Source organism: Eschrichtius robustus, chromosome 5 (assembly GCF_028021215.1).
Source record: "Eschrichtius robustus isolate mEscRob2 chromosome 5, mEscRob2.pri, whole genome shotgun sequence".
Classification (NCBI taxonomy): domain Eukaryota; kingdom Metazoa; phylum Chordata; class Mammalia; order Artiodactyla; family Eschrichtiidae; genus Eschrichtius; species Eschrichtius robustus.
This window is the reverse complement of record NC_090828.1, coordinates 58,582,809-58,598,375: the sequence shown is the minus strand read 5'-3', so window position 1 is coordinate 58,598,375 and position 15,567 is coordinate 58,582,809. Positions and strand designations below refer to the sequence as shown.

At 36.1% G+C, this 15,567-nt stretch overlaps 1 protein-coding gene across 2 annotated transcripts in view; it reads right to left on the bottom strand.

Annotated features, from left to right (window-relative positions):
- The window catches only part of CHN1 (chimerin 1), a 203,547-nt gene that overhangs the window by 145,589 nt on the left and 42,391 nt on the right, over positions 1-15,567 (bottom strand). For both annotated transcript variants that reach the window (XM_068544885.1, XM_068544886.1), the window contains exons 3-4: positions 8,207-8,245; positions 2,652-2,707 (exon numbers count right to left, since the gene is read on the bottom strand). In XM_068544885.1, the coding sequence (XP_068400986.1) occupies positions 2,652-2,707; positions 8,207-8,245 (95 nt within the window). The remainder of the gene's footprint in view (positions 1-2,651; positions 2,708-8,206; positions 8,246-15,567) is intronic.

The following is a 15,567-nucleotide window of genomic DNA, read 5'->3' as shown; positions in this document are numbered from 1 at the left end:
AATAACAAAATCCATTTCAACATTTTTTTAAACAATGAAGACGCAATTATTTTCAACAGTATATCATAGGAAAGTTACCACGACTTTATATTACCTAATATATAGTCCACATTCAAATTTCTCCAACTGTACCCAGAATGTGTAGCTTTAAAAAAAAAAAAAATATATATATATATATATATATATATATATATATAAAAAACCAGGATTCTATCGAGGTGCATGCATTGCATTTGGTTGGCATGCCTCTTTAGTCTCCTTTACTTTAGAATGGTCCCACGACTATTATTTCTTTTATGAAAATGAAATTATTTAAAAGCCCAGAACAGTTGTCTTATAGAATGTACACATTCTGGATTGGTCTGACTTACACTTCATAACAGATTTAAGTTAAACATTTTAGGCAGAAGTACTACATAAATGATGTTGTGTATGTCTCATTGCATCATTTAGGAGACACGTGTCAGTCTGTTCCATTGCAGGTAATGCTAAATTTGATCACCTAACTAAAGGTGTAACTGTTAGACCTCTCCGCTATAAAGACGTATTTTTCTCTTTGCAATTCATAAATAATCAAGACCATGTGATTATTCTGTTTACCTACAACCTTTTATTCAGTGTTTTAATGTCCAGTGATGATCCTTGCCTGACTCAATTATCAGTGCAAATCATTATCATTCTTTCTACATTTTTAGGCACTAGTGCTGGAAAGAACAATTTTCTCCCCTTCCTTCTCCCTCTTTGTATTGGGATAGGTTTTTTTGTAAGTATCATTATAGACTTACACATTCTTTTTTCATTCAATGTATTGTAATTCATTACTATCATTATTCTTTTTGATGTCAAATTGTCCCAAATTTTGCTTTTGGGAACTCTTCAAGTGGGCTCCTATGTGTTTCTGACACATCCTCATCCATTTTTGAGCCCTTCTTGCTTTCTGACATAAGATGTTCCTGGACCTCTCTGCCCCATATTCTACAATCAGGAATTTCTCTAAGGAGCACTGGCTCCTTTTAGTAGGAAACAGTATTTGGAAACTAAAATTTGGGCACTGGGTTTATTCATTCTTACTGGGGCATCACTGCTTCTAAGCCCTTTCCATAAACTGAGATGGAAAATACATTTTTAAAAATCTATGATGTCATAGGTATTTATTAATACCTCCAATTCAAATTCAATACCACAGTGTGCCTCTCAATTTCCCCCATTCCATATTAATATCTCCTAAAAACCTTGGTTCCCTAAAATCCAATATAATTACTTATTTGCTCTATCCTATAATACAACAAAATAACTGCAGAATTTCTAAACAAGTACCACTAACAACAACAAATCTAATAACTATAGTTAAAAGATCTTTTTGTAGGTTATGGATCTTAGAATATTTCCCTCTATGTTTGTATAGCCAAAATAACATGTTTTAAAACTACTTAAATTAATTTGGGGTGATTATGTTATGAATTTGTTAGGTTCATTTGTTTCTATTTGTATTCAATTTTAGGGTTTTTAAAATCATTTTTATTTAATTTGGTTATTTGAATATGTGAAACACTCGCATAGTTCAAAAGTCAAAACTATATAAAAACACACCCTCAGAGGAATCTCACTTCCATCCTTATCCCCTCTACATTGCTCCTCACCCACTCCTTATGGAAAACTATTTCACTCGTATCTGGGTTAACTCTCCTGTGTTTCTCTTTTGCAAAAATAAGCTTTATTTTTCTCTTATTTTTCCCTTCTTTATTACTAAAAAGGGACCATAATTACTATATATACATTTTGCATATGGAAATCATTCCATATCAGCTCGTAGAAATCTTCCTTATTCTTTTTAGTATTATAATTTATTCAGTCAGTCGCCTATGAGCATTTAGATTTTTTCCAATATTCTGCTATTACAAATAATCCTACAATGAAAAACTTTGAGCACATGCTATTCCATATTTGTACAGGCAATTCATCAGAGTAGATCTCTAGAATTTGGACTGGTAGGTCAAAGGGTAAATGCAGATGTTAGATATTACAAAACTCTCATAAAGTTGTAGCATTTCACATTCCCATCAGCAATATATGCGTGCCTATTTCCTCACAGGTTTACCAGCTAAGGAGTATATTCTATGTTTTTGAACTTTTGCCAATCTGAAAAGTGAAAATTTTCACTGTGTATTTTAATTTGCATTTCTATTATTAGTGAAGTTGAACGTCTTTTCATATACTGTCATGTCATATCTCTTTCGGTGAACTGTCCATGATTTTGCTTTTGACTTTTGCTTTTTAAAATCATGATTTAAATCTTTTTTTAATGGAAAAATTACTTCAATAATGCTACAATGATGCCTTCAAACTCTGTTTTAAAAAGTAAAGAATAAAACACTAAAAAATGGAAGAATGTATAAATTCACTGAAAAGAATACTAACATCACTTAAAACTATACTGTCTTATTCTATCCTGTGTTCTAAACAGTCCATTAAAAAGTGGTAGTTATTTCAAGTGAGAAGGATGTTAAGAAAAATGCATTCAAGTTACAGTTTTATGATGCTAAGTAGCATCAAAAGTTAATCCCACAAATAACCATGTCACTGAGGAAGGTCAAAGTTTGGGAAACAAATGATTGAGAGACATTTCGTTGTAATGGTTTCATTACACCCACCTCATTAGTACAGGTAATTCTCCGAGGATGAGGGGCTTCTTGTTGCAGTTGATATACTGGGAAGTTAGAAAATAAAACATGTCAGTTTCCCTTATGTAGAACATCTGAATATATTAGGAATCAAAACCTGCCTGCTTTTTTATGTTCATAAGAAAACTGTGGTACGGTCCTATTTGTTATTAAATTAAATTTTGCTATGAAGCAAAGAAAGTAAACCAAACTAAATTTAGTGAAAGCCCAGGAGCAAACACAAATAAGAAAATCATAATCCACAGAAGTGTTATAACAAATCAGTATTGGATATTTGGCTCTGTTCTCCATAATCTGGTCATTTATTTTCCCCAATTTGTGTGGATATATTACATAAAGCATGCCTCTGTTATAAACAAATACTAGTTGTATATTTTAAAAGGACATTATTAAGTGTCAAACTTGAAACTAAAATTAGGATTTATAGGCTAGATGTAACACATACACTGTTTTTCTCCCCTATTTATATTGTGAACATCTGTCTTCAAAGACAATCTCCCCTAGAAACAAAATTTCTGAGCCAAAGTTACCACCACTCATTCAACTAGGGTAAATGCAGCAAAAGAGAGAATTCAGACACTTAAATAGCTTGCCAGAGGATAATTTTTAGGGTATCTGAAAATGGATTGGTGAAAATTATACCAATACCATGTCCTTCTAAGACTCACTTCAGGCTTCTTGACTTAAAGAAAAAATGAATAGAACGTGTAGTTATCAGAGAAAGTGTGTTTATGTAGGTCTAAGTTTATCTCTTGGAGAAAATCTGTTTTCTATTTCTACACATATAATCACATATAACTGAATTTAATACTGTATTTAAATACATAGACATTTGGTCAATATAACATCAAACTACCCAGCATCTGGGATTGTCAGACAATGCATGGATCACATTTCAACTGTCATTATATAGACTCTACCTCTGATCATATTCATTCATATAGAGTATAGGGACATATATAAACATATACAATTAGACTATGTATATGTATACATGTGTGTATACATACACTAAATATACTGAGAACATACACAGACACACATCACTGTTCTGTATTGCTATGTAAAGGCAACAGAGTATTGCAGTTGCAAATCTGAACTCCTGAACCAGACCACCTGGGGTCTGAACACTGGGGCTCTGCCTCTAACAATGCATACTGAGCCTCGGCTTTCATCATTTGAAAATGAGGATAATGATAGTTTCTACTTCATAGATTACTGAAAGTCTTAAATACTATATGTGAAAGACTTAAAATAGTCCCTGACACATGATAAACACTCAATAAAGATTAGCTATTATTATATGTAGGTGACTGATACTAATACATAAAATTTTTTACAATAATATTTGGGTACTAGGATGCATCTACAGTTCATCACTAAAACATAACAACATGGTAATGCTATAATTTAAAAGGTGCTAAGAAGATACAGTTTTACTGTTTAAGAATCAAACCATAAACAAAACACTTCTCATTTAATAACGTTTGAAATCTACTGAGAGAAATGTATTCCTTTGCCTTATCCTCCTGGTTGCAAAAATCCCTAAGAGACATAACATATTAAAAGTTTTAGATACCCATATTTTACTGTGAGAGTTAGTTTTTCAAAAATACTACTGTGAATATATTTTTATGGATTAAAGAGATGATATGAAGGGAATAATTTTGAGATGGGGAAGGGAAGAAAGAAAGCACTGAAACTAAATTCGTCTGGCCCTGATAGTGAGAGCACATGTGTACCACCCAGAGATATTTGTAAATCTCCATCCTCCCAAGAGAACCAAATCATGATATGCAAAAAGGTCCATTCTTCAGCTCCATTCCTCCCTGTTGGTAACTATAACTCTAAGATGTGAAAATTCAGTTCACATTTCTGTTTCGACCAGCAATTCTCAAAAGATCAACTGTTTCCCTTTGTCAAGCAAATGCTTTGGAAAGTAGGGTCACCTATAGAAACTGAATGACGAAAACTGAATGGTGGTCAAGAAGGACATTAAAAGTTACTACAGAAAGTAAAATGTTGATTTTGATTCAAAGCACAAATACTGTAGTATCTGGTTACCATCAATAATGCATTTACCTATTCAGCAAGCAAATATTAAGATAAGCCAGTATGAAAAAAAGAGTGAAATATCATCACGTGAGAATTTCACCCTTTGTTTTAACCAGAGTTTCAAAGAGTATAGTTCTATTTCATGGAGAGGAGTAATTTTTAGACAAATGCCTCCTTATTGGCTACCAATGGTTAGCCTATCTTTAAGACTCATTTTTAATAAAAATATATATAAAGGGAGGGCCTTTGGATATTGTATAACTGAATATAATATATGAATTCAGGGAATACCCATCAAAAGGATCATTAAAAAATCATACACTGTAATAAAGAGTAATTAATTCAGGCCCTTCTCAATTTAGTTTTTTGGCCATTTAAACCAGAACTCAGCTGAAAATTTAAATTGCACAATCATCAAATGATTCACCAAAAATTAATAGCTAACTTCAAGATGAGAAGACATATAAAGTACTCAACATTTTTCAATCACCTTAGAAGTGTCAATGTTTCTGCACTTATTAATGAAATTCTCAGTATCTAGAGACAATACATTGTTAATCAAGTTCAGAGATCACAAGTTGGTATCTTGAGGTCAAAACTGGCTCACACGTGTTGTTTGGTTTGCTGTTTTCCAAATTTAAATGTGTTTTTAACATTTAAAAATTAAGAGATTTAACAGCAACGACAAAAGCAAAAGAGAATTCCAGCTTCTCTTGAAAACTTAGAAGATGTGACAACACTGGACTCAGAGAGTGTTAGATACCCACAGTAAAGGGGAGCTAATTATGAGCTACTCCCTACATACAGGGCATCCCCTCTCTGCTTTCTCACAGTCCCCACCTGCCTCACTTGCCTCATTGATTACATCTTTGGCCCCTGGTTTAATTCAAGCAATACACACTGAAAAGCAACAAAATTGTACTTGTCTTAAAAGAGTTCTCAACTTAGAATCTTGCTAATTCTATTTAATTATTGGTTTGAACTTGTAAGGTTTTAGAATTATGTTTTCACAAGCTCAACTAAACCAAAATCAGAAAGCACAAGAGAGGCATGGGTAAAATAAGTTTCTTATAGAATCACAGTGAAAATAAGTTTCTCATAGAATCACACTGTGAAAAGCTGTTCAGACCCCAACAAGCTAAAGACAGAAAAAAAAAATCCTTAACATGCTGCAACTTTTGACATGAAAATGTAACTGTCCCCTTTAGTTTTACAGATGTAGTACAGAAGAGAAGTGAACAATCAGAACATTCTGAATAGCTTTCATTCTGCTTGTATCTCCTTATGTGGACTGACATACCTGATTTTTTAAAAATCTCAATCCATTTAGAGGAGTATTTTAATTACAAAATTTTAAGTCACAATACAGAGAAGATGACGAATGCATTATGGTTTGTCAGTCCCAAAGACGATCAAACAGAATTTGTTAACTATCAACTCTGATCAAGGCATATATAGGAATTAAACAAAATGTCACGGCTCCATTATTGAGGGTACTGGGCAGGGCCTACTACTCCAGTAACTTAAAATTTCAGTCACTATTGATGAAATATGGGTGTCACAGGCTTGTCAGTTTAAAATTTTTTTCCTATTAAAATGCACAGACTCTGGGACAGATGAACTTCATTAATAAAGATGAATTTTATTAATAAATACCTTACTGGAGATTATTTACAGCTAGCTAGACATAAAACTATAAAACTGACTGAGTGGTAAAGGCAAAACAAACAAACAAAAAGAAAAAAGAATTCAACCTACATCCCAATTTTTTCTAGGATCAGAATTTTGACAAACACATTTAACAATCTAAATGATCATCACAACAATTACTTCAATGTGACAATGTAACTTTTACATGTTTTCTCATTAGTTAAAATTTGCACATATACAAATTCTTAGAAGACAACATCATGATTTCATAAGGAAATTTCACAAGACCAGTTTTAAATATGGACCTTTCTGCTTGGCTTTAGCACAGTTTAATCATAAAATTTCCTTGAACTGGAAGTTTTTGCATTTGATGGTCAGAAAATGAAGTCTATTCTAATAATTTCCTCCCTGTTTCTACTGTTAAAATGATGGGGGGTGGCAGTGTTCTTCAGGCACTTAAGTCACTAAAAGAAATTATAAAACTCAGTATTATCACCCAAAAAAAAGAAATATGCCATTTTTAAGACAAATGGTAGCTACTATAAGACATAGGAAGATACAGAAAATACAAATTGCATATACCACGTTTAGTAATCAATATTCTTCAGGGGGAAAAATCACCACCATGATTCAATGACAGTCTGAGGTTTTATAAATGCTCTTACATTAAAATGTGCAAGGCACAAATCAGAGCAAAGAGAATAAAGATAAACTGAAAACCAGAAAATGCAGAGAAGAATTTTAAACAGGCTTCCCGCCAATGAGATTATGAGACAAAATCTTTGAGAGATAAAGAACACCAGTCATTTTTATACATTCTTTGAACTATACTCCCCAGAATCAAAACAGAAGCAGCAGGGGTGGGAGAAAACGCATCTATGGCAATATTTTTAGAGACTGTTGATATTTTGCTTACTATAATTAGCCCCCAGTGGCAACCTATTACAATAAACTATCTGTAGCTCTGGGAACATAAAACCAAGTAAGAATCTGAATTGCTGCTCTTTCAGTCAGCAAATTTCAGCAACTTACAAATATTAAAATTCAGAATATCAACATTTACAAAGATGCTAATAATCTGTATTTAAAGTACAGGTTTTTTAGGTTGCTTATTTGACTCTATAGACAACAAACAGAAGTTTACAGTACTGGTTTCTGCAACAGTGCGTTCATGGATTTTTAAAAAACAACTCTGATTATATTAACCCTATTTCCATTTTTAAAAATTCTGAAATAGCTTTTACTTGATGCAATAATATTCTCTAGGCAACAAGGAAGGGGAAATAAAGGACTAAGAACCTAGACTCTTCAGAAAAAATTTGTATTCTAATGCCAAGTTTAAAGAACAATATAGATTCAATGTCTCTCTTTTATATTTCGGAAGGCAATTCCTAAAAAAGAAGACCACTTTTTACTCATTCTTTCTAGCAAGATAGCCTCCTGACTTATCATTATTTATTTATTCCTTTTTTAATATAAAAAACAGGATCTAAGAATATTAGATTCCTTGAATTCTTAGTTAGCTTCTCCTTGCATCAGTTTTACCAGCCACTGTCAACAAGTGGTCTCAAGTTCCATAATATGGAATTCCATGCGAGTTCAGAGGGATGACATGCATTCCTGACATGCAAACCATGACAGACTTTCTAGAAATGCTCCTATTTCCCCAGTTTCTTTTTCTGTGCTATTCACAAATTCTGTGGTGAATTAACTTTTCAATAATGGACACAAAATGGAATGACTCTTCATATCTAATGATCCTAATATTTTTATATTACTTATAAAGCACTATAACCCACCCAATTTATTTGTATACTTACAGTAAGATTTCCAAACAGGAGGTCTATATTCATCTGTATCTGAAAGAATAAACATCAAATTAACATTATTGAATACTTATATTTTAAATGAGATATTTTAATCATTAATTCATTTAATACATATTTGTTTAGGTCTATTTGTCCTAGGCATCGTGCTAGGCACTAAAGGGCATTCAAAGGTTTTTTAGTCTTGGTCCTCCCTTCCTTGGAGTACAATTTCACAAAGATGTTCGAAGAAAGTTACTGTATTTATTCAACTGCTTATCACATAAAAACATCATGCTTGGGGCTTCCCTGGTGGCGCAGTGGTTGAGAATCCGCCTGCCAATGCAGGGGACACGGGTTCGAGCCCTGGTCTGGGAAGATCCCACATGCCGCGGAGCGACTGGGCCCGTGAGCCACAACTACTGAGCCTGCGCGTCTGGAGCCTGTGCTCCGCAACAAGAGAGGCTGTGATAGTGAGAGGCCCGCGCACCGCGATGAAGAGTGGCCCCCACTTGCCACAACTAGAGAAAGCCCTCGCACAGAAGCGAAGACCCAACACAGCCAAAAATAAATAAATTAATTAATTAATTTTAAAAAAATGTACTTAAAAAAAATCAAAAAAAAAAAACAAAAAAAAGGTCATGCTTAATTTTTACTGCTTTTACAGTCACTGAGGTAATATCAATAATGTCTTTGGGCTTAATTCTATGATCATTCCACTGAAAGATCCCTGAAATCATTGGAACTTTTCTATATTTCCCTCCATCACATTTGGGGGAGTCCAGTGAAACTGGTTTTACTAACATCAAGCGAGAAGAACAGCAAGGTACAGACCTTAGTCCTCATACATGCTGGACAATCAAAACCAGGAAATGAGCAACACTTCAATGGAGGACAGTGTATCTAGGGAGCCACAAAGAACATGAGGTGAACATGTGCTCTCCAGGTCCACTTCCCCTCACTCTGCTTGAATGTGAATTAGGAGACAGTGTGAAGAGGCAGTGGAGAGAGATGGAAATACAAGCACACGAGGGAGACGGGGGAACTGGAGGAAGGAGAGAGGACAGCGTGGTCTGGCTTCTCATCTGTGAAGCACAGATGAGCAATAATCTTGCCAGCACAAAGCCCTGCCTGCAAGGCCATGGAGTCAAACCAGCAGACACAGCATTCTGGTGTGGGGAGGTGTGGCCAGACACATCACCTGGCTCTGCTGGCATCCAACAGAAACCCACTGACGAATCCGATCCTAAAAATCGTGGTCTCCAAGGAGGCAAGAAAATTCCTGGGAAGTTTACTGAGAAGGGTGATTTCTTGTATAGGTAGCTCACATTAAAATGGTCACAGACTCAAAACATTCAGGCCCCAACTCCCAACCTTTAAAATGCCACTTCATTTATGATGTGTTATCATAAACCACACAAATGCTTTGAGTCAGAGGGCTACAGTAAGACTACTGATGATGGGCAAAAGAACATAAAAGGGAAATTCTAAGTCATGTAGAAATTGCTTGGCACCCAGGAGAAGTTTTCATATATGTTTTCTCAAAGAATGAATAAAACATTACATGAATAAATGAATGAAGTAATGTAGCAAATACAGTTGACTCTCATTATTCACAGTAGTTATATTCTACAACATCACCATAAACACTGAACTAACCAATACTGAACCACTGCACCTGGGGAAACACAAGTTAGGTTCCTGTGAGCCTCTGGTCACAACATTTTCACCAACCAATCAATACCTAACTTTGTTTTCTGTGTATTTTTGTTTAAACACACCTTATTTAGTATACATTGTTGATTCATAAACATTGAACTCACAGCCAACTGCACTATAACTCATGCCTCAATGAAACTTATCTGACACATGTATTTTCTCTGTAAGATAACATCACTGTCTTCTTGCACTTAGAAGCACGAGACAGGATTCTGACACTATGCTTAGGGGCCATTTTAAAAAGTAAAAACACCAATAAAAAGCCACAAAAATGCAAAAAATGTGGCACTTAAGAGGCTATGAAAAGAACACTTGTTAACAGTATAAGAGCTAAAACAAAGGCAGAGTTGCCTTGCTCAACCTCAGCCGGGAATATTCAGGTCATGCGACTCAATTTGCCACTCTATAAATGTTGGCAAATGACTATGAAAATGTCACAGGTATTTATTTTAAAAGGGTTACAAATAAATACTAGCAAGTAAGCAAATCTGCAAACACAGAATCAAGAATAATGAGGACTGTCTGTATATGAATGAGCAATTATTTAGGAAAACTACCAACTCAGGTAAACTCACCTAGGAATGACATAACATTAGGATGAAATATGACCTCAGCACAGTGACATATAGGTATATACATATTTACTTTGCTAGGGGGTGGGGGTGGGGTGTGTGTATGCTTGGAGCGTTAATTATACTGACATTTGTCTTAATAAGTAAATTGAATTAACTGAATTATATATTTTTAATACGAGGAAAAATTTGCCTCTAAGCATTCAAGTCATTTAATGATTTCATTGATGCCATATGGATGCTGTTATATTGCCATTCAATCCTAGGACAGTTCCCGGTTTAACAGGAGAGTGGACGTTCACTCTCCTGGCACTCACCCGTGTTCATGTGTGTGTCTCAGCCTCCTTGCCAGCGTCCAAACAGCATAAGCTGCAGTGACCAGGCACCTCCTGACCCACCACGCGGAAGATGGCTCACGCGGCCAGGAAGAGGAAGGGCACTCAACAAGGCTGAGACCCAGTGTAGTAAAGAATTTAACCTTGCGCCCCAGAAGAGGTCTGACTTTTGCCTTCAGCTCCTAGGAGGTAATTTTATTTGTCTGGGAGCCTTGGGCTAGCCAGAGAGTACCAATGTGACTTAGGGTGGGGTTTTGGGTCACACAGTGTCAGTCAAGCTGGAGACTGAGATCAACCATGTGGGCCATCAATCATAAAGCCCTCATTAAAAACTCTGAACTCAGGGTTGGGAGAGCTTCCTTGGTTGGAAATACTCCATGTGTATCATCACGCATCAATGCTGGAAGAGTATGCATCCTGACTCCACAGAGGATAAGAGAATCTCTGCATTTTGTACTTCTCCTGGACCCTGTCTTATGTGCCTTTCCCTTTGGCTGATTTTAATCTGTATCCTTTCCCTGTAATAAATCATGACTCTCAGTATAACAGTGTTTAGTGAGTTCTGTGAGTCCTTCTAGAGAATCATCAAACCCAAGCGTGATTTGAGGGAACTCTTTCCAACTTGCAATTGGTGTCAAAAGTGAAAGAAATGTTTAGGACTGTGCCCTCTCACTTTGCAGTTGGCCCTAACTCCTTGCAAACTCTGTGCAAAGCCTGTACCTATGAGCAGGAGGCCCTGGAGATTGCTTTCACTTTGGAGATGGCAAGAGAGTAAGAGGCTAATAATCAAAGTTCTTTCTCTGGGGGATTGTTTATCTAGTCCTAGATAGGGCTTTCTTAGGGGAACATCAACCTTTACTTGCTGTGTGACTTTAGGAAATGTACTACCTCTTTTTTCTTAATCTATAAAATAGAGTAACAATATCATCTAAAATGGGAATAGTAACAACACAAGTTTGTTGTGAGGATTATATTAGGTATCATACATTAAGCACCTTGCACTCAGGAGACCTTTAGTAAATGAGTACCCTCTCCTGCCTTCACCAAAAGCGAATTTAAAAACACAATGAGGGACTTCCCTGGTGGCACAGTGGTTAAAAATCTGCCTGCCAATGCAGGGGACACGGGTTCGAGCCCTAGTCTGGGAAGATCCCACATGCTGCGGAACAACTAAGCCTGTGAGCCACAACTACTGAGCCCGCGTGTCACAATTACTGAAGCCCACGCGCCTAGAGCCCGTGCTCCACAACAAGAGAAGCCACCACAATGAGAAGCCTGTGCACCGCAATGAAGAGTAGCCCCCGCTTGCCACAACTAGAGAAAGCCCACGCGCAGCAACAAAGACCCAACACAGCCATAAATAAATAAATAAATAAATAAATAAATAAATAAATAAATAAATAAATAAATAAATAAATAAATAAATAAATAAATGGCATTATTTGAGATGCTACAGATCACAATTCTGTGGCCAAATAAAATGAGTATCTGGCAAATAACCAAGAAATATTGGGATTTAAGTTTGTGTTTCCTTTAATATTAAAACAATTCTAATTATTAGTGACATTTAACAACACAGTTTGGGTTTTAAAAGTCTTTTCCTAGCAATCTATTTTTTTCTGGTGGAAGTGTAAACTGGTGCAACCTCTCTACAGAACAACTGGCAATACATACCATAAGCCTTAAAAGTGTGTAACAGGCATCTGTTAAGGCAGAGATTAAATGAGATGCTCTTTGAAGGGAATGTTTAAAAATTATGACAGTCTCTCTCATGTTTAGGGGTGGAGACCCTAGGTCACCTTGGTATGGGCCATTTTGTTGAACAAGTTAGGCAAAGGGTAGGCACCACCGTCCTCAGGACTCAGGGAAAAGGGGCTCACTGGGAGGGGGAAGTTGCATGCTTAGAAAAACATACCTTACACTCCTGATGTGCAAAATTAATTGCTAGAGTTGCTGAGACCAATTTTCCAGTACCCTAAATCCTTCTGGAAGGGAAGAAACATTACCCCAATCTTTGCTTCCTCGGATTCAAATTTAAGGAGTTCTGTCAGAGAAAAAACTTATAGCCTAAACCAAGTTCCACTGGCAAGAACAGGCAGAAACACTCCTGAAAGAAAATGACTTTGAAGATGGATTAATTGAAACTGGTGATCCAGGGTCACAAAGAGGGCTTACGGGTTTATTAGGAAGGACAGATTCTGGCCCAGCATGAGGCAGAGGCCAGAAGTATCTCTGACCTCAGCCCCCCTGGCACATGGAATCATTGAGTATAAGAGTGTGAACTAATGAACTGCAATCTTAACCTCCAATTGGGGTCACTACTTTGACCTGGGCCAGGTCTGACCAAAACAGGTATCCTAGTAGCACTCAGACAAGCAACTATCGACAAAGGGCTGGTCTTCAACACAGACAGAAAGTGATAAAGAGAAGAAGGATAAACAGTGTACAATTATACTTACTGCACTTTTCTTCTGGGTAGTTGTAAGAGAATGGGACCACTCTGGGACTGAGTAAGCCTCCTGAAGTTCAAACTTGGAGGAGGAGACTGCCTAAAGAGGAAGGTACTAAATTTCCTGCCCACTGGGGCAGTGATTAAGAGGAGAACGTATGGGAGCATATTTGGCTCCTGCATTTATGTAACAGGTCTTCAGTTCCTTCTGCATACTTTTGACCCAGCAGCTCTATTTCTAGGAGTTTATTGTAAAATAATTAAGGATATTAGAAAAATATTAATATAGAAGAATACCACTGAAGTATTTCTTTTTAAACTAAAAAACTGGATTCAACCTCAATGCCTAACAATTAGAAACTGATAGAACCAATGATGACAGATTCTAGTTTGAAGACACCTTGACTACATCAAGATTTCACCTTTTAATCTGTTAGAAAGTCTGACAGATATTTTAAATATTTTTAATCTTTTAAAACAGTGTCTCTCAAACTTTTTGGTTTCAAAAACATGGATTCTAAAGAGCTTTTAATATCTACTGATATTAACCATATTAGAAGTTAAAACAGAAATTTTAATAGTATATATTTGTTAATTTATTAAAAATAATAAACCAATTATATCTTAACATTTTTATGAAAAAATAACTTTAGTTTTCAAGACAAAACATTTGTTTTAAATTTTGCACATCTCTTTAATGTCCGGTATAAGTGAAGACAGCTGGATTCTCCTATCTGCTTCTGCATTCAATCTGTTGTGATATCACATGCCATGTACAGTCTGGAAGATCCAACTAGCCATTTGTGAGAGAATGAGAGTGAAAAAGGGAAATAATGTCTTATTACTATTACTTAAAATAGTTTTGACTTTGTGGAAACTCTGAAAAAACTTGGAGACTTCCAGGAGTCCCTAGAACATGCTGTGAGAACAACTGTTTCAAACCATGATTTCCTTGGCACATTTAGGGTATGGGGTAAGGTGGGATAAGATACATTTCATCTAATAGAAGAAACACAAAAGTTAACTAAGACAGGAGAAGAGAGGAAATCACGAATTCCTTTAGCAGAACGAAGTCCTTTCAGCTCGTTCAAAGGAAGTTAGCAAGAGCCTTCAGCTAGAGGTCTCAAGGACTCCCATCACTTCTTTTTGATTCTGTCAGAAAATCCACCCAAGCCAAGCATATCAACATGACAGACTTCCATCTCTAGAGCATGACTGAGAATGACAGCCTGACAACCTATAACTCAGTGACAGCTAATTTTAAAACCAACTTAAAAAATTCAGGGACAGCTGCTTAAAATAATCTTAGCGTGGTATAGATGAGTGCTTAAATTAAGTACATACCCACAAAATCCATTTTCTCCATTGCCTTTACGTGTCAGTAATACTTTTCATTCACTACACAAAAGAATCTTATATAAATATCAAAATTATGCTGCCATACAGAAACGTTAAAACAATCAGAAAGTTCCATTCATTCAATAAATATGTATTAAACACCTTCTATGGGTAAGAATGTCAGTTACAAGGTGGGTCCAGATGTAGTTTATGCCTTTAAGGGCGGTAAGAAAAATAAGACAGATATGATTACTTACTAACAAGGTAATATAATAAGAGTAATACATAAGAGTATAAGAGTAATATGTAATACTCTTCTACATAATGAGAGTTTCACAAACCATCATCTTGTCAAAATGCTTGACAAGAATAGGTCCCCAATAAGTATTTGCTAAGCTGATGAAAGAATGGAAGGGAAGAAGGAATCACTTTTGGCCAGAGTGTCAAGAAAGACAAACCAGAGGTGATATCATCTGACAGTGGCTCTGAAGGATGGATGATTTTTAAAGTACAGGGGCCAAGGGAAGAAGACTGGAAATAAAAGAGAGAACAACATTCTAAACAGAGGGAACACAGTGAATAGGACACAGGAACAAGAAAGTTCAGAAAGTGTTTGAGGAACAGTAAAAATGCAGAGTGGTTGAAACAGAAGACATGTTGAGGAAAGCTTGAGATTCGGGTCCTGGAGGGAACCTGGGCTGTGTTGTCCAGGAGGCATGCATAAGTAATGCACCATGTGTTTTCCTCTGCTTTGTGTATTAAATACTCAGATGTCTGAGAGGAATACTATGTCAGGCCCAGGTCAATTCTCATGAGTCAGAGAAAACAAGCGAAGCAGCAGGAAGGCCAAAGGTAAGAGAAAAAATCGATGGAGCAAAGACTCGGAGGAGGAGAAAGTAATGGACTCAAAAATCACAGGTGGTGGACAAGGCCTGGGAAGGTGGAGACATGGCTCTACGTCTA